The 20,836-nt window shown below is 35.7% G+C and overlaps 1 protein-coding gene across 1 annotated transcript in view; it reads left to right on the top strand.

The window, feature by feature from the left end:
- Window positions 1-20,836, top strand: part of ARFGEF3 (ARFGEF family member 3) — a 2,280,599-nt gene that overhangs the window by 996,034 nt on the left and 1,263,729 nt on the right. Inside the window, exon 10 of the mRNA XM_044087095.1 lies at window positions 5,837-6,161. Coding sequence (XP_043943030.1) covers window positions 5,837-6,161 — 325 coding nt within the window. The remainder of the gene's footprint in view (window positions 1-5,836; window positions 6,162-20,836) is intronic.

Here is a 20,836-nt window from a genome sequence, read left to right on the forward strand (position 1 = left end):
CATAGATGTGGATTTATTTTGCAGCCTACTCGAATTGATACTAGAAAACAATGTGTTTGTCTATGGTGAAACCTATTTTTGGCAAAAATGGGGAGTAGCCATGTGCACTCCCTGCGCGAATAGCTATGCCAATCTAGTTTTGGCTGAATGGGAGAGACAATGGGAAATGGATGCAAAGAAATGTTGGATGGAACACATCATTTTCTACAACAGGTTTGTAGATGATATCCTTCTATGGGATGGAGGAACTGAAAAACTAAATGACTTTGTTGGTTATCTAACAAGTACAACTAGTTTTCTAAGGTTCGAAGTGAAAGCATCAGATCATGCTGTTGAATTTCTGGATGCTCAAATAATATTGAATAAATATAAAGGAATTGGAACTTTTCTGTACAGGAAACCCATGTGGAGGAATCACATGCTATATTACACCAGCACACATCCAAGAATGCGTTCCTTAAACTTCCTATTTGTTTTACCTACATAGTAGGCATGGCATAAATTGCACGTAGCAATGTAAATAATATTCTTGCTGTTGCAGTTCACAAAGCCTTGGAATGCTTTCTTCATCACCAACTGGATATCAAAAATAAAATAAAAACAAATGCCCTGTTTGTGCATATACAGGACAATCCAGGACTTTCATTTAAATTCATGGTCATTTCTCACGTAAGTGTCAGCATTCATGGAGGAGATTTATTTAATAACACAGAAAAAGAAGAAACAAAATGGATTATGAACCTGAGAGCGAATTAGCCACCAGGGTTGAATCAGGTTATTCCACTCAAACCTATATTAGAGAGAAGTCTGAATAAGAAGTAATAGAAAGTATATGACTGGTGTAGAAGAGGGTGTGTATGCTAAAGTGGCTTTCATTGGTCTCAATATACTGAAATAGACAAGGAGCTTTTTAGCCTGTGATTGGTTGCTCGTTATTTAAATTAATCAAAGTTGGGTCAGCACAATAGGATCTGATGAAGGTATTTTACTGAAAGCGCTTATCCTGTATAGACCTGTGACTGAAATACTCGTGCAGCTTGTGGTTTTAAAGTTTTATTAAAGGAAATGATTTTAACTACATATTTGCTTTGGTGGAAGCTACTTTTTGTTCTGTTTGCACATATTCCCCCTTTCACTTTTTTATTAACTTTGTATTGAAAGGATGCTTGTCATATTCCTATCGCATCAGATTTAAAATGTTAATGTTTTTCTGTGTCTGGATTACTCTATTATTTCTTGGCGTTATCCTTTGAATTACCCACTGCTCCAAGGGTGTTCAGAAAATGTCTAGCTCCAGTGATAGCCTATGGCAGACCGCAGGGTGTTTACTTTTTTTCCTTGTTTAGAGGACGTGCTTATCTTCGCAGACTGTTTTTCAAAGTGTCTGGAGTTTCTGACTTGGTCCTGATCTTCGCAGACCGGGTTTCCAGAAGACCACTCAAAAGTCTTTTGACTCCTTCCCACAGGATTGTTTTCCTGAGGTGTCTCCTAGATAACCTCAATTCAAAGAGCTTTTCTTCCACAGGAAAAATTCAGTGTATATCTGGGTCTGTTCCTCAGTTTTTGTACTCTGTCCAGGATTTCAGCAAAGGAGTTTCTCTGGTTACTTGGATTCATAGCATCTATAATTCTTATGATTCTCATGTGGAGTCTGGCTTGAGGAAAGATTCAGTGACACCTGAAACCTGTATGCTTCCAACATCAACACCCCCTGACTTTTCAAATTCCACTTATGGGATTTGTAAAAATGGAACTGCTTCGGCAGGGAGACCAGTTTTACCTGAATCAGTCTTCCACTTTCTCTTCCAGTTCCACTACAGACTGTAATGGATGCCTTGGGGAGCTGTATCTGTGGGGGGTAAAAGTGCATAATGTATGGAACAAAAAAAGACAGACCAAAACATACAAATATAATACGAGACGTTGGCAGTCATAAATGTACTCAACCACCTCCCCAGGGCCGCTACAGGTGATTACAGACAACACCATAGTGATGTGCTAAATACACAAACAGGAGGATTCTCGTTCTTAATTTCTGTGCGGATTAGCCATAGTAGCTTGGGATATGGCAGTTCAGTACAAGTGTCTTACATTCCATTAAAGCAAAATATTGTGACTGACAAGCTAAGCAGGACCAGGATAGACCCTCACAAATGGAAGTTGAATCGGGGAGTTTTCCAAGATTTGACCCATCTATGGGGAACTCTACAAGCAGATCTTTTTGCTTCCATTCACAACAAACAATGGTGCTCCAAGACTCCTGATTAGGTCTGATATATAGATGTATTCTTATTTCCTTACTCAGAAATGTTCCTGCATGCCTTTCCTTCCTCTCCAGTGATATCCACAGTCATTCTGAAGAGTCAGAAGGGCTCTGTCTAAAGGGTCATTGTGGTTACTCCCTTCTGGCTTAGGCAACATGGTTCTTGCTTCTTTTGGAAATAGCTGAGGCAGTTACCACAAGCTTCCTCACAGACTGCCTGGACCTACTTATACAAGACAGGTGTTGTTTGTTGCACCGAAACTTGAAACAATGTCAACTAAGTAGGCACCTGTCTCCTGGGTATGTGCAGCAGGTATTAAGGGAGGGCAAGGAAACATGCTACTATGAAATTACATATTGGTAAATGGAAAATATTTTCTGGTTGGTGCCAAAATAAGAACAATGACCCTTTTAAGACTATATTTCTCTGGTTCTGTAATAATTGAGAGTTGTCATCATCTGGCCTTTCCTTACTCCTCTGTTAAGGTTAGTTTATCAGCCATTTCTCCATGGCTGCCCATAGATCCCCCTCTTTCAATGCATTCATGTGTTAGAGGGATTCTGCACATTTGTCCAAAAAAAAAAAAAAAGGATCCTAATCTCCTAATTCATTTGAACTTGTTCATCTGGCTTTTTTAGGTTCTTAACATGAAAAACAGTTTTACTGTTTGCCCTGAGTCCTAAAAGTAGAATGTCTGAGTTGCAAGTTCTCATAGTGGGTCAACCTTCTCTTATTTTCTACAAAGACGTGTTTCTTTAAAAACGAATAATTCATTTATGCCTAAAGTGATATCCGAGTTTACTTTGAGACGAGCTATTCATTACCCTGCCTAATTTCCAGAACCTTTCATAATAGCAGATGTTTTATTAGTCACTGCTGCAGTAGGCACTCCCTCCCTCTTATTTTTGTATGTTTTCTGTTGCGAGGGTGTGGACATTGAACTTTGCTTACCTAACTTTGCCCTCTTTTTGGACTCTAGGCTCCCTCTTTTAGTTAACTTGAAAACTGTGAAGGGCTTGGCACCCAGACTGTTGATTTTTGTATTGCTCTGCTTGAGTTGCCAATGGCCTTGAGTGTGTGGAGGATGCCCTTGAGCTTTGGTAACTGGCTGTTATTATTCAATGCAGGATGTAACCTATATAGCTAAGGCTCCTGCAGCAATAATAACTCTTAACATCTACTGTTCTCCTAAGTTTACTTACAAAAGTATTACTCTTCTTACACTGATCTGTTGTGTTCTGCGTCTTGTGCAAATTTACCAGTGCTGATATGACTGTACAGAGTGCACAGTGCAGTACCTTTATGGTTGTTGAACTTATACTAATTCTTCAATTTTATGTCTGCGCTTCTTAAGCTAGAAGCACACAATATTCCTTTACAATTCCAAGTACTTCATTTGTACAATGACTTTTTTATTTTGCTGTAAAAATTTGGTCTAATTTTTGTCATATACTGCAAGGTTTTGGTTGTTTGTTTTTGACGTCCTTCATAATCTTATGTAAACTCTACAGCTTTCACGCATCTTTTTCTGCTTACTGCAGTGTTCTACATGGAGCATGCTGATTGTTTTGCAAAATCAGCAAAAAGATAAGATTGTTATGAACCTTTCTGATGTGAGAAGGGTGAATGACCTAGAGGGTTATGATTGAGTCTCTGATGATAACCATTTACGTCTGAGACATGTATGTCGAAAAGTTCACCTTGGGATTGAAGCCCGAGTGGTGAATTTTGGCATCCATGCTGAGAAGTTATAATCAGGAAGACCTAATCTTAGTTCTTTGTAGTGCATCGAGGTGTGTCTGCTCCATATGCTACTACCAGTTACAGGAAAAAAATGTGGAAGCATACAGTGTGTTACTAACTTTTAAAACCTTTAAAAGACGTCAGCATTGTCAGCTAGACAGACATCAGGCAGAAAGTGTCCCATTGAAGAAAGAATAGCTTTAAAAATGTAAACACTTCATACTACCGTATTTCTTTGTTTTTAGTTGTGGTAGAATGAAGTGCCTAACAGCTTTCAAAGCTGTTTTACCATCTGCCACAGTTTGTCCACCAGCACTGTCAGGCCCATTGAGTACAACAACCCTTTTGGTATGTACCTGACCAGGCACATTCAACAAATGGCATGTGTGCAGAGGGAGGTTTCTCACAAAAAGAATACAAGGCATAAATAGCACGTCCTATGCAAATTGCCTCAAAGCCCTATCTGTTTCCTACAGATTGATGAGATGAGATCCATGCCGAACATACAAGGCATCCTTGGATCTCACTCTAATGGATCTTTTGCATATCCACAAAACGAATAGTATCATAGAATTATTCTACTGAAAGTTTTATACTTTGCTTGAAAGATAAACAGGACACACTGGCAGAACAGGTTTTTGTCTCTGGAACAGGCATCCCATCTGTGTGAATCAGAGCTCTACCCTAACCCTATTCAAGGGAAAACTGGACCAGTGGAAGGGGAATCAACAGTACATCTGGTGTAACATCTGTCTCTGTAATGGACAGAGGCAGCTTGTAAATATTGTCCTTGCTTACATATACCCCCCTTAAAATAACCTCAAAGGGACATAAACTTGTGGACTACAATTAAGATGATTGGCTAGGTTTGTAAAGACCCCAGTGGTCATTAGTCTGTTACGCACTTATAAACCTGTGAGCTGTCAATCTCTAGCATGAGACCGAATGTTAACAGCACTTGGGGGTGCTTAACAAAAGCTTGCTAAGCACTTTTTGACATCAGGAAGGTGCTAAACAAAATGTTCTCCTGCTTTTGGAGTATAATTGTAGCACTCCATAAACCTTGTTATGTACTTTTGGAAGCTGTTCTGATTAGGTCTCTTGTGCAGGACATAGAACAGTGGTGGAAATATTTTTACAGCTTTGAAGGCTGCATTAAAAAAAACGTGTGGCAGAATGAAGAGCCTTGCAGTTCTAGAGCTGTTGAATGCTCACAGGTATACTTTATTTCTGGCTGCAGACTATGTAGAAGTGTTAAGTGTTTTACATCTTTCAAAACTTTAACCTGTCTGTAGTAGAACTTCACATAATACAAATAATTATGATTGTGTTTGTCCCGTTATAACTAATTTATATTCTCAAAATCGTGAGTTTCTCTTTCAAGGTGAATTTCTTGTCATCTATCTCTCAAACATGTACAAAGTAGTTATAACCGGAGAGCCAAGCATAATAGTCTGTTTCGAATTAAGCTTTTCTCATTGGGCTTCCACCAAAACTGAGTGACACTATGTTCTGCAATCCAGGTCATTAAACTTTAAATAAATCTAATGTATGTGAGATTGTCAGCTTTTAAGCTGTTATTATTCCTTAACAGATTTGTAATAGACAAACCAATGCTTTGTTCGGTGCATATTTTACAGAGTAGTCAAGAGTGGCTGAGAAATAAGTTAAATGTACATTGTTTAAACTATGAGGTATGAAACAATTACTTTGGTTTCAGATTATGCTGTTTTGTTATACAATTAAAAAGTATTCCCTGTCATTTGTGCACTGTCTGTGAGGCTTAAAAATTTGCAATTTGTTAATCTTACTGTTTTGATTTTCTTCAGGAAACAACTATGTCCAGCTCTAATCGTGATCCTGGGAAATCCTGCAAATGACAAGACGATTACTTCAGCTCATGGAGCTAATTCCTTTGAAATGGACAGCACACCATCAGGGGTCTCAGACCACGGGAGGGGTTCAGGTTGTTCTTCCACAGCCCCAGCCCCAATTGGACCAGTTGCTCGTACTATATACTGTATAGCAGCAGAATTGGTCAGACTGGTGGGTTGTATGGAATCCATGAAACCTGTATTACAATCACTGTATCACCGCATTCTTTTGTACCCTCCTCCACAGCACAGGGTCGAGGCCATCAAAATCATGAAAGAGGTGAGAATAGAGGCTATATATTGGTTGTTTATAGCTAGGATTTATTTTTATCTAGACCATGTATTAGCATTTAGATTTGTTTGACAGTAACTAAGTTCTGTATGGACTGCCAGCTGTCTTATTTTACTTCGTGTTTAACTTTTTTAATTAGTAATTAATTTTATCTACTGATTTGTTGACCAGATGTTTATTTGGTACCTTAACTGATGCCTTGCCTTTTGTGATCTAGGCAAGTATTTTTAAATAGTGTAATGTATTTTAAAAGTATGTGTTTGGGTGGGGTTCCTATCTCATAGTCGAACTTGTAAAAGTTCGAACCCCATATGGTCGAGACCATAAGTTCGAACTTGTACAAGTTCGAGCGTTTAAACGGAACTCTCCATAAGGAGAGGTTTCTGTTCATTTCAATGTGGTGCGATCTCGGTGTTGGTATATTTAAGTAGTGGGGGGTGCAGGGGGGCTTGCCCCCCTGCTTACAACAGTTTATTTTGTTTTTACTTTTTTTTTTTTTTTTTTTTTTTTTTTTTCACTAGTTGAAGTTGTGTAACTTTGAACAGAATGGTTCGAACATTCTGTGTTCGAAGTTTTAAGACTTTGATTATGTGATACAGACCCGTTTGGGTGCAAGTATAAAGATATAACTGTTTGGTGAAGAGTTACCCCATGTGCTTATTTTTTTATTTTATGAAAATGGACCTGATTTCTGAGTCAGGGCATAATTAAAGGTAATCAGTCTTTGATGTTAGCCAATAGTGCTCTTTGATCATTTTGGGTAATCAGTGAATTGCTTGTTTTGTACATTTCCTTTATATTTATCTACACACCTAAGTTTTTCTGTCTGTGTTAATGTTTTTTAGTTTATTTTTGGAGGTGGTGTATGATAAATCCTTGTCTGTTTTGATACTTTGTGTGCTGCTTTTACTATATGTATATTTCCAAGAATTTTTAATAATCTGTTCTCTTTTTAGTTTTCTTCTAACAGTGATGGCTCTTGTCTTAGTTGCTTTATATAGTAGTTTTCTATATTCATTGCTTCCATGGTGGCATTCTACCTGTTCCTGCAGTTTTTTATTTTTCTGTGATTTTGTGATAACACTTTATCCATTATTAGTTTAGCTGTACAGTAATATACACAAATTTCTCTTAAGAGTCCTGATTATGGTGTTCGTCTGCTTTACCAGTCATCTGACATTTTGAGTCTTATTTACTTTCTGAAATATACTTCTTTCGTCTATCTTAATATGTTTGCCCATCTCTTTTTAATCAAGTTGACCTTCCCCTAGATCATTTTTTGTAGACTGAGAACATCATCTTTGCTTTTCTGTTTCCATTGAGTTCTTCTACAGAAGGTTCCAGAACATTGTCCTGTGACATAACCTCTTCAGATACATCATGCTTCATCTGTTGCTCCTACATGCAGGGGACCCATTGGCCCATCACACTGCATTACCTGCATCATAGTTGACTGTCTGTCCTACTCCTTCCTTTGCTGTGCAAGTTTTAATGGACTTTCATGTAAGTCTCCTACACTGCCTTGTGGCATATCCTCTTCATCTATATCTTGTTCTACTCACTGCTTGTATGTCTGGGGGACCCACTGGTTTATCATGTTGCAACACTGCCTTTGTTGGAATTTTTACAGTAAACCCTTCACTACTCAGATGATGTAAATCTTCAGTATCTGTTTCATTTCTGTAGAGTCTACATGTCCTCCCCACGGTTGTATAGCATTCAGAAGACATGCGTGTGTAAATGGGCATGCCTTCGTTTAAGGTTGGGCTTCGAGCTGGCACCTCTGCATTTCGTAAAAATCTACTGCTAATCATTAGCGAACCGGAGTTCCGCTGTGGCGACCCCTTACCGAGAAAAAGCCGAAAGACGAACAGCAACTATTCTTATTTTTTACATTTACCTTTTGTGAAATTCATCATTTCTGTGTGTCTTTCTCTGTATTTCTCTTAAAATAATTTCAGAGTTGCTTTTTTGTTTTCTTTAGTTTGGCTTTCTTCTGTGCATAAATATTGCACTATATCTGATCTCGCTCTTGTTTCCCATATCCATACTTTTTTCTTATACCCGTTAAAACCTGTCTTTTTTATCTTTTCTCACTTCCTCTGTTGCTTCTTTTTCCAGGTGGCCCAATAATTCTTCAACTATATAATGTTTTTCCTCGATTTGTTGAACTAAGGAACTTATGTTTTTATTTGTAGTTTTTAATGTTTTTTCTTGTGCAAGTATTTCTGTTTCATAATTTCTCTCTTACTTTCAATACCTGTCCTCTGGAAATTGAGTGCTTCTTGCGTAAGAGTATCAGCGCACAATTTTATCCTTATTCTCAAAAATCCAGTTTATTGTATCTATGCCTCTTTTTTGACAAGTCAGTATGTTTGTTTTGCAGATTGCTACTACCTTGTATGACAGGAGAGCCGTGCTCCCCTTGAATCTGGCCTAAATCAGTGACAGGAATGTTTCTATGTCCTGAGGACTGCCTTTTCCCTAGTTCTGGTATGTGTACACTAGGAGTGGCCCCATTTTATCCTGCGACCTGTGCCCCCAGTTTTATTTTTTTAACCTACCTTTTTTCACGGTATGTAAAATACAGTCTGTACATCAGTGTTGCCTTGATGAGATTTTGTAAAAACAGGGTTCACCATATGAAGGTACTCTCCATGACTTAAGAATGAATTCAGTTCCAACAATACTGTTCTCCTTTTCTTGCTGATTTTTTTCTCTCCATTCGGACCCTATTTAGTACTTGTTATGGAATTATTTATGTTCATCATTCTCAATGCTGCAGCAACCTTTGGCTATTTGGGTTGTATCTTGCCTTGGATACAACCAGACAGATTATTATATTGCTTCAAAAGTACATGGGATTTTTTTTTCTGCCATCAAAGACATTTTTGATGAAGCACTGACAGAGAAAAAAAAATATCCACGAAAGAGTGAGACAGCAAGCAGAATTTTTTATGAAAATAACAAACTTTAAGAGACTTTACCTGTGAAACCATTTCCATTCTTCCAAAGGAAAATGCTTGAGAGAGAAAAAAAAAGAACAGGAGCTGATTGGAAGAACCAGGAGTACCCTAGTCTTGAAACATAGATTGGTGTTACGAGGCAGAGATAATCATAAAGATCATCAGTACTAAAATTAGTGAATAAATGGAAAGCTATAAAACATCAGTCCAACTGGATATAGAAACAAAATGAGAAAGACTGAGTTTGTTTTAAACCGATGGATGAACTTTGAAGTGTATACCCCACTTTGTATTAATGTTTAGAAGGACTTTGACCGGAATGAAGAAGTAACTGTATGTAAACCATTTTTATTATTAATCTGTGTATAAAATGTTCATGGTTACAAATCCTATTGTATTGTCTAGCAGTTTTGTATAGTGTATAATGAGTATTTTAAACGTGAGGTGAAGGAATCTTGCATATATTAAAGATATTAAAGCCAATCAAGTAACTATCTCTTAATTGTAAGACATAGGGTTTCCATTGCAACAAGATTAGACATGTGCAAAAGCAGTTTAGTTAATATAATGTTATGATCTTGGGTTGCTGGTATTTGGTAGGGTGTAAAAGTATATTGATATTATATGTAAAGTTAAGATAATTTCCCCTGTTTTACAAGGGTGGCTGTCTAGACAGATATCATTGGCTTAAGTTGTAGATATTTTTTTAACCAAATGGGTTTGAAAACAATTATGAAAAACATGGAAAATGGTACATTTCTTGCATTTGCAAAGTTGTTGGTTATTTTCCATTAGTAAATTAATACTCATAGTGATAGACAAGAAGTCTGCAGATGCAGGCTGTTGGCCATGGGAAGTCTGAAAAGTGTGTTCTGAATGAAATTTACTAATATGCTTTCATGTTATCTGCAAAGATACTAGCTGTTTTTTCTCATTACTGACTGCTTTTACAGGGAGCAAGCAGAGTGCAGGTGCAAGCAGTATTTTTTTTTTGCAAGCAAAAAATCACAAGCTCTGAACATTCTCTGCAGAGAGGGATGTAAGAGTTGTAGCTTAACTAATATTTACAGGTACAGTAATAAACATTTGGAATTGAATAAGTTATATAAGTAGCAGTAACCTTAATTAAGTGCATTTAATACAACAGTGTATAGACAATTTATTTAAATGTAGCTAGTGTGCTTTTTCTTAGGGATAAAACTTAATGTTTAGCATGCTCACTGTTTTTCACATCTGGGAAGGCACTCGAGATGTGAAAAGAACTAATAACAATCAGTGCAAGTGCGAGCATAGGTAGTAAGATACTTTAGCATGGGTAACTTTAATTTTAGAACAGGTAATGCCTGTGGAAGCAGTCATCATTGGGGTGGCTGCTCCTATCTGGAATAGCAGTTTTCATTTGTTGAAAATGTGAATACTGTTTTGTGTTTGTTGTATAGTAAAAGAGATGGGGGATCTGAAAATGTATTTAATTTTTGAGTATTTTCACTTAAGCAAAAAGTCTTAAATGTGTCACATGTTCAAATGAAGATGAGAAGAAGGTGTCACATGTTCAAATGAAGATGAGAAGGAACTGTATAAGAGATCAGTTTACCAAATATTTGATACGGCAGAGCTTGACTATTACCCAAGGCAGCAGTGTACTTTTATTCTGCAATTTTAAGTTTTTTTGCATATTAGCTGTTACCAGTAGTGGGTTTCACACACCATACTGCTGGGTCTGTTGCACTTTGGTATTGATAGTAGTGAGGCAGAAGTAGTGAGGAAGAAGTTAAAGCCGATAGCTATTGTCCATCAGAACTTGTTTCCAAGTGTATTTAGTCTTCCAGTCAGTAATGACTTTTTTTTTAATTAAAGGAGTGGACTTGAGTAGTCTGATGACTTGGCTCAGCAAATGATGTATTGTTTCCTAATGATTAGTCTCTGTTGATGATGTACTTTTTTTGTCTTACCTTGTGTGACTGTTGAAAGCATTTGGGATCAGAAAATGTGGTTGGCAAGTGGATTGTTTTGCTTTTAATGAAAGTTGAAAAGTGATGCACCTTCCAGGAATATTTTACATTAGGTCTGATAGAATTCAGATGTTCTTTATTGCACAAGTTAGAGAATATGAAAAAGTTGGACTTAAAATTCACTTGCTTATAACTGTGATATCATTTAATGCTTGCTTTGTAGGAAGTGTGAGTATCTAAGCAAAAAATGTGAATTTTGATATTTTTGTAATGGAAAAGGACAAAAGAATTGTGATAAACGTGCACATATGAAATTTAGTATAGCAAAATTATTGAAGGTTATGGGAGAGGCTTTGATCTGAGAAGTGAAGAAAAAATAATGCTTAAAGGGAAAAAATAGTGTAATACATAGTAAAAGTGCACTTAAAGTATTGAGGGGAATGAATAAAAAGTTTAAGTGGAGGTGTTTCCTTTTTACCATTTTTTTCTTCTGAGGAAATACAAACAGTTCAGTAGCAAAAGGGAATGGAGGTTGCTTCACAAAATAAGTATTAGGTAGGAAAAATGAGTATGAAAAAGAGTCGAAGGATAAAATGAAGGCCAGGATAAGGAAGAGTATGGAGAGTTTGAGTTTTTTTGTCTTTTGTTGACCATGTTTATCCTACTAAACTAGTGGCCTCTCTTAAGGGGAGTATTGAAATGTTTTTTATGCTACTAATGGAAATTTGGTCAGGGCATCAGGGAACTTTCTGTACTTGTTAGGAGAGTACATGTTCTGATCCTAGTGCTGTGGCAGCTGTGAAAACGGTGCTGAAGGAGATCCAAGATCAAAGCCAAAGTAAACTTTATTATCAATCAGATATACACAGTGCACACTGAACGAAATTATGTTGCTTTGGTCCCTGTGCAAGACATAACAATGAACATATAGTTTGAATGACAATAAAAGTAATGCACATACAGTAATAAAAAACATTAACGGCACAAATTACCACAATTGGAAAGGAAGACATCAGATAATATTATACTAGTAGGTATCGCAAGACTATGACTTCACATTATAATTGCTGTTGCATTTCAACATTGTAATTGCTATTGCATTTCATCAGTTGTAGTATGATATAACCTGATGTTCATATTGTACATATATGGGGTGGTGACTCAGTCTTGACTTTTGCACATTTAGGAAGTAATAGCATAAGAAATCAGGTTCTGTACCAGTTATTGAAGCAATTTGCCAGAGTGATTACTTTAGCTGATACTTCATAGCAAGTGGCATATTAATCTAATTATTCGCTGCCATACCTGGCATTCAAGTTCGGCAGCCTTGAAGATGGAAGATAGCACAGGGGCAAATGCCATTCCAGTGTCTGAGGCTTTACAGGATTCTGAGGTGGTGTTTCAGCAAATTTGTTTCATTGGAAGCAAATGGTCAAAACAATGATGGATGTTTTATTATAACCCTCCAGTTGGGAGGGTTGCAGGATGATATTTTGGGAGAGTTATTGTTGCAGAGTGAGCCAGAGAGTAGAAAAGATGTTTCATGAGGTGAAATTATGGACAAAATCCACATCGCCACAGTGGTCAGAAAATCCTTCTATGTGGCACACCTCATCACAAAAGGTTTCTCATCCAGAAAAAGAGGTCATTGTTCCCCTCTACTCATCACTCATTCGACCCATTATAGAGTACAACGCCCCTTTTGGTATGTACCTCACAAGACATCTACAAGTAGAAAGGCCACAAAAATACCTCACAAAGGGGATTACTGGCTTCAAACAGATGCCTTACGCAGACCGACTCAAAAAGCCTCCAGCTTTACTCAGTCGCATATCACCTACTCAGAGGCGATCTCTGCCTAACATACAAAGCTATGTCAAACCCAGAGCTGTTGGACATGCTCCACTTAAAGAAATCCCAATCCCTCCGAGCTATACGCACTAGGGACCTAAACCTTGTCACCACAATAAACAGTACATGCTGGAGGGATAGATTCCTGTCCCAGAGACTTCCCATACTCTGGAACAGACTACCTATCTATGTCAAACAGAGCTCCTCATTAGCACTCTTCAAGAAAAATCTTGATTGGATGGGTAATAGGAAATTCACCCCGGGGATCACTACTGTGGTTCTGCTTGACAGGGGCACAGGAAATTTCTTGGGTGGCAAAAGCCAGGGTACCTTTTTGGCTCGGCTTGTGTAGGCCCTAGGGCCAATAGCCTAGTACCTACTTATGAACCTATAAGAGATTAGAAGCCATTTTAAAAAAAGACTGCCAGAAAAAGAGAGAGTATAACAAGACTTTTAAGGAAACTGCAGGGAAAGAGATGTGATGAACAGTGGAAAGGAAATGTCAACAATCAAAATGCAATTTTGGTAAGATTTCAGAACAAAGCAGAAAAAAGAAATGGGCAGGTATGACATTTGGGATAATTTAATGGTCCCATTGAAAGTGAAGGCTCATGAGGTAAGAGCTTTTATTCTTAGTCATAAAAAGACATTTCTGTGATGGAAAGTGTTTGGGGGGATATGAAAAGAAAAATAACTGTTATCCATGGAACTCATACATGGTTAAAGCATTTCACAGACAAAAATGTTCAGTTTCGAATTGAAGTTGAGAGACTTTAAAGAGACATTTAAGCAAACTTTGGAAAGACGTTATTGACACTAGCAAAGTGTATGATAACAGATGATTATGGAATGGTGGATGGGGCTGTTATGTTGTGCTGAACATGGAGAAAGAAAGACAAATTGCTTATATCCCTAGTATGATAAATGTAGAAGGTAACAGGTGTGTTGTAAAATATTGGGGGCAACTTAAAAACATGTTTTTTCCTGTGGAAAAAGATGATCATTTGATAAGTAACTGTGATAAGAGGGAATGCTATATTTGTGCAGATCATGATGCAAATAAAGTATGACTTGAAATGTTACATATGTAACAAAATTGGGTATTTATGGGTGGATTGTAATCTAGAGAAAAAGGATGAAGAAGAAGAAACAAAAGTGAGAGAGAAGAAATGGTCCCAGTAAAAGATAAAGAAGGAAACTGCTACATTTTCTAGCTTATGGAAGGATTTAAGGAAACAAGACTAGGTTAAAAATAAAGACAAGGATAAAGAGAAAAATGAAGCAGAAGTTATTATAGAGGAAGATTCTGAAATAAGTGATGAAGATATTTGGAAAATAGTGAATGATAAAAAGAATTTTATTGGTAAAAAAGAGGTACAAGAACAAAGTTTAAAGGGCTAAGTGTAAAAGAGATAAAGAACTGAAAAGGATAATACAAATGAGATAAATACTTCAAATTTACATGATTTCTGATACTCTAAAATTGTTATTGTGTCTATGTTGTAAAGTTCTTTCATTAAATGTAAATACTATTTAAAATATGAGTAGAAGAATGGGCATCCTAAATCAGTTCAGTAAATATGATGATGTAATAACGGAAGATGTAAGATTTTTGACATAAGAGCGAGTACAAGCAAAAACTTTGGGAAAGAGAGACCATATGGAACCTAGGAAAATAAATTTGTTCTGGTATAGTCGTACTTTGTTGGAAGTCCGTGAAAATACTGAATGTAACATTGGTAATGATGGGAAGATTAACTGTTGTAGATCTCAGATTGCCTAATCGAGTGTATAGAATTTTAGCATTGTATGCCTACATTACAAGTAAGGAAAGAGAACATTTTCATAAAATTCTGGATTATGTAGTAAATAATATGAATGGAATATTAACAGGATATCTTAACCTGATTTGAGAGGAAAAAAGACAGAGGAAATGATGAGAAAATTTTTGAAGTTAGAAAATGTGGCAGTTTTAAATATTTGGAATAATTTGTGGACATGTATTCGGTATATACAAGACTGAAGTAGATTATTCTGTTGTATCACAAGGTATAATGTAGTTGAGGGAGAAACATTTGTAATGCACTTTTCACATCATTCAGCCAAGAAGACAGAAATGCAGGAAAATAAGTATATCATGTTGGGAAAAAGAATAAAAAGAATAAATGAGAAATTATGGGAGGACAGTGGAAAGAAAATAAATATGCAATTATGGAAAGATCACATTTCCACTAGAGTGTTATAAAAACTGGTCCTAGTGGTAGCTAGCTTGTAAAGAAGAATACAAAAAAGTTTTTTTAATAGTAGTCAGCTGTAAGAAAATAAAGCAGTGTGTATAGATGTTTTGAAGGATATGGAATGGATTGGCAGAGAATATGTGATAGAATGGAGAATTTATGAACAGAATCAAGATAAAATTAAAAAAAATGAAGTAAAGATAGTATTTGCAAGGTAAAAGAGAAGAGGTATCAACTTATTTCAGTAGCATAGTTACAGTGAATATTAGTATAATGACAAGAATGAAAGATGATAGAGGAGAGGTAAGAAGGTCTTTGGAGCAAATTATGAATGTTGTAATAAGCTATGTAAAGAAGATGTTTTAAGATGGAAAGTACCAAAAAAAAAAAAAAAGAATGACATGTTAACAGAACAAGGAAAGAAAAAATGGAAAACAAAATTTCCTTGTATGAATTAGATGTTTGGAAAAGTTGCTTTTAGGACCAGATGGAGTCTTGTACAAATTTTATAAGAATTTCATGGAAAGACAGAAAAATCACATAAGTTATAAATGAGTGGTTAAATGAATATTTTATGTATAAAGATTTAAACAGTGATATAGTTGAATTTGTATGGAAAAAGAAAGATAAAAAATGAAAACTGGAGACCTATAATGAACAATGTATATTATAAGCCTTTTATGAAAGTAATTCAGAAGCGAATGAAAACAAAATGAAACATGTTATGGAAGATCGTATATGTAGTTTAAAGGGAAAAGAATGTCAGGAATTGTAATAGTGGGGGAAATTTTGGGTGATATAAACAGGACTGATGAAACCAAGATCATGATCGGATATTTAAATAAAGCAGTTGATACAGTACAGCATGAACTTTTGCAGACATTTATAGATGAGTATAACATTAGTAAGAAAATTAAAAATATATGTTGTTCTGCATATGATAAAAATAAAGTAAGAATTTTAGTGAATGGATGGTTAAGCAAAGAAATTGATATAAATAATGGCATACAGCAGAGGTGTCCTACAAGTAGCATGCTGTTTGTATTCGTTATGAATATGTTAGAGATGCACATTTGCAAGTAAAAGGTGCTTCTTGTACTACTACTGAGTGGATAAAAATTCCAGTAATGTTTACTTATGCAGACTATATTGATTACAAGGAGCAGTGTGTGGATGAAAGAAGCTATATGTTATGTACATCAATGGTTAAAACATAATAGGCTTGACTATAAATAAAAAAGCAAAGGACTGGGTGATTTAGTAAAGAAAGGAGAAGTATCTTTTTTGACGAAAGAAATCTCTGCATTAGAAATAAGATTGGGTGTAAAAATGTAAGTGAGGAACAGTGGAGTAGGATGATAGATAAAATAAAAGAGCTTTGTTGTTTTTGAAAAATGTATACACTGTCATTTAATAGGATTATTTGATTAATTCAGTTATACTGGGAAAGATTGCATATTTAGCAAGTGTCTGTGCACTATGAAAAATAAATACACGTAACTTTCTCTTTTATAAGGGTTTCAAAATTAAATCCAGTGAAGAGAGGAGTCTTGTATCTGGAAAAAGAAGATGGAGGTTTAGGATTAATAAATCCAGCTGTTTATCCCACTGCTTTGATTTTGTATAACATTTTGTTTTGGATAAATGATAAAAATGAGAAGTTGTTAGTAAATTAGCTAAAGTACAAATATGAGTGGTATTGGGATATGCTAAAATGCTCAAAAGAGGAAAAATATAAATAAAGAAATGAGATGTTATCAAGAAGAAAATATTTTATAGAAAATAAAACTTGAAATTGAAAATGAGAGGAAAGTGTGGTATAAAAATATGGTAAAATATTCAAGTAAGCAAATGAAAAAGTTAAAGCTATAAAGTATGAAAAGCATTGTGTAAAAGTCATGTAGAATGTCAAGATTTTTTATGAAGATTAGTGATTAGTACATTAGCAGTAGATGGAGATATGGCATATAAATCAGTGAAATAATTTGTATAATTTGTGATGAAGAAACTACAGAACATGTTTTTTACAGACTACAAGGGTTGCAAATTGTGGAAAAAATATGTGAAGAAAAGTTCTTTGAAAATACAAAGAAGATAAATGAAATGGACTTTCCAAGGTAGCTGCAGAAGAGAGCTAGAATTAAGCTGCTACTCAGTCTGAAAACAGAAACTCAGCAGAGAAGACCAGTAGACTTTTGTGTTTCTGGGTAAATTTCAGTAGCTGGTTAGTAAGTGCATTGCCTTCATACCAGGGAGAAAGAAATACAGAGGACCTGAAAGAAAATCAGCTAAAAAAGGTGAGGAAAAAGCAGTGACTGGGAAAAGTTCTGCAGCTGTTCAGTAAAAGACAGTGCAAGCTACAGACATGACATCCAGTAAACCTACAGGAAAGTGTAAGATAACTGCATACAGACCTGGTTAAAATAAACAAAACACTGATTGAGTATATCAACTCAAACAACAAAAGGCTGCAAAAATGGAATAAGCGTTAAACAGATATTCAGATCAGGTGATAAAACTGGAAAAATCAGAGATCAAAATGAAGAAAAGTCTGGCTAAATACAAGACTGCTCAGGAAGAGATGCTTCAAAAAATAATAGAATTAGAGGACAGAGCACAGGGAAAACCTGCGATTTTCATCTGTACCAGAGAAGCTGGAAGGAACAAACTATTAATTTTATGAAAGCACAAATAAACAACTAGACTGGTATTCCACACCAAGAGTTAGTTGAAAGGGCACATCATGTGTATGCTACAAACCTGACAATGAGAGTGTAACCTAGACTTTTAATAGTAAAGATGGAATCCTACCAGCAGAAGGATTTACTTCTGACAAAACTGTGGCACCAGAACAAAGTACTAAAAGTGGGAGACAGCAGAGTGTTTTGTGGAGAATGATTACTCATTGTATACCAGGCAGAAGAGGAGTAAATTTATTCCACTATTTAAGGAATGTTGAGAAGAAGGTGCAAGATTCAAAGTGCTGTACCCAGTTATCTTCAAAATATTCTTCCCTTGAGGGACAAAATCAGTTTTTGCTGAAGTACATGCTAAGGAGAAAATACAAAAGTTTGTCCAACAAAAAGTGAGCTGTGAAAAAGTAGATTCTGTTTCTTGTTCTTTTCGTAATGAATACTACAGAGAGGCTATGCCAGTGAAATCTTTTCCAGTGTTTCAATGGAAAATGCTGGAGAGAAGGAAGGGAGCACAAAAATTGACTAGAAGAATTGAGAGTATGTTGGAAATAAAGCAGAGACATAATTTGGGAGATCAAGATGAACAGGAATAAAACCAGTAACTTGGAAATTGACAAATGTGGGATTACAAGCAGTTAAAATTGTAAAATATGACAGAAAAGGAAAATCTAGAAATTTTGGACTTTTTTGGACTTTGTTGGACTTGAGGGGACTCTAAAGCATATGCCATTCTTCATGTCATTTACTGTTTGGAAAATACTTAGGGAAGTGGAAGAGGAAGGAGAAAGTTAACTGCAAGTAAAACAAAATTTTTTCTTAATAGTACGTTTATATAGTGCATGATTTTCTTTGCATGCTATATAGTAAAGTTTTCTCAGTTTAAGTGCAGTGGAGATACTGTTGTAAACAAGTGTTTTTTTTTCTTTTTTCTTTCTCCCGTCTTCTGTCTTTATCCTTGTTCAGTTTTATGAAATATAAGCACTGCAGTGTAAAAAAGAAGTCTGGTTAAAAGAGCATGATAAAAGAAAAATGAATGTCCTTTTTCTCATTCTTGCTTTGGGGGCATGACTGGATATGGGGCTCTTGGCTTGATCTAGTAACAAATTTTAAGAGAAAGTAAGTAAATGAAAAAGAATAGTATAAGGCTTTTTGTCTAGCAAGTAAATATATGCTTAGTAGCAATTCTGTATCTGGTCCTCATGTCTCAATAGATACCATCTGAAAAGAGAAATTGGCTAGAAAAACAAAAAAGAGAAATTGGCTATGTGATACTGTTCTCTGAAAGCATTCAGGTGTTTCCCATCTGGGAGAGCTATGAAGATATGACAAAAACAGCACTTAATTGAAACACAGGCTGCACCGTGTGTCTTAGCATGGATAACCTTTCTTTTAGGTTAACTCAAGTTTGTGAGTGTGGCTGTCAGTGTGGGACATTTGCTCCTATTAGGAGGGCAAACTTAAAAATTTGAAGATGTACATAGTTTTGTGTGTTAGTATTAAGTTAAGTTTTTATGAGGTATTTGGGGTGTGTTTATTTTTGAGGGCTTTCAATAAAGCAAAGTTTTGGTAAGAAGTAACAGGAAACAAATGTATAAAAGTTCAGCCTACCAAGCAGTGTATGCATGCAACACAAAAGCTGGAACTAGACATTTAACAAAAAAAGATGTTATACATAAAAGGTGGGAATAATAACTTTTTAATACAGTGATGCTTTCTGTAATGTCTTTATCTGTGAGACCTTTGACATTTAAATACAAACAAAAGAGAGAATAGTGAATTATATTGAAAAATGTAGAGTGCAAATAGATATGCTGCAGAAGGCACACTTGGAAAGAACTGAGCATGTGAATTTGATAAAGAAAGGTTTTTAGGATGGTTATTTAGCGGAATACCTGAGGCAGAGGAAAAGAGGAGTACTTATACTAATTGCAAGAAGAGCTCCAGTAGTGATAAGAGAATAGAAAAAGATAATTGTAGATTTGTAGTACTAAAGGGCTACTGGCAAGGGAGGAGGATTGTATTGGCATGCATTTATATTCCACCTAAAACTGCTATAATGGAGCTCATGAAACTTTGGGAGAAATAATCATCTTTCAGCAACAAATATTACTTGTAGATGGGGACTGCAATTTGATTTGCAGCAGTGAAGATGTGTCTGGGGGGCCCAGAAGGGAAAGTATAAAAAAAAGAGAGTAGACTTTTGAATAACTTTATGAAAATATGTGGCATGGAAAATGTGAATTCATTACTAGGTGTTTGGAGGAAATTTACTTATTGTTCCCCAAGATACAAAAACTGGGCTAGGCTAGACAGAATTTACATTTCACAGGAACATGTGCATTTAATTGAAGGTCTTGATATGTACCCAATAACTATTTCAGATCATATGCCAGTAATAACTAAAAAAACACAATGTAATGAAATAAAAATGAGACTGTGACAGTTTCCCACATATCTGTTGAAAAGAGAGGAATTTAAGGAATGGGTAGTGGAAAATATTGAGCTATTAGAGAATACAGAATTTTTTTCTGAAAAATATAGCCAGGGACTGTGATAAAATTAAAGTGTAGTTTAAAAATTGGGTGGAAATAAAAGAATGGAAAATATAGTTAAGAAGTAACTAGACTTATTTAGAGGGACTGACAAATGTTAAAGTATTGCAGAATATGGAGAATCTCACAAAGCAGGAAGAGGAGTAACTGCAATATGTAAATTAGAAAATAAGGGATTACCTCTACAATATGCATGAGTTTAGAAAGACTGCTGTTAAGCAACTTTTTATAACTCTAGAGCACAAAAAACATTTAGCACAATGACTCAGGCAACAGAAAGTAGAAAGACCTCTCACCAAGCTGTGGATGCCTATAACAAGGAAGGTAACGTGATCCTGTAGAAGTATTAGAAGTATTTTGGAAATTCTATGAAAGTCTGAATAAAGCAGAGAAACTTGGAAATCAAGAA

Source organism: Protopterus annectens, chromosome 1.part1 (assembly GCF_019279795.1).
Source record: "Protopterus annectens isolate FY-2018-M chromosome 1.part1, PAN1.0, whole genome shotgun sequence".
NCBI classification, from domain to species: Eukaryota; Metazoa; Chordata; order Ceratodontiformes; family Protopteridae; genus Protopterus; species Protopterus annectens.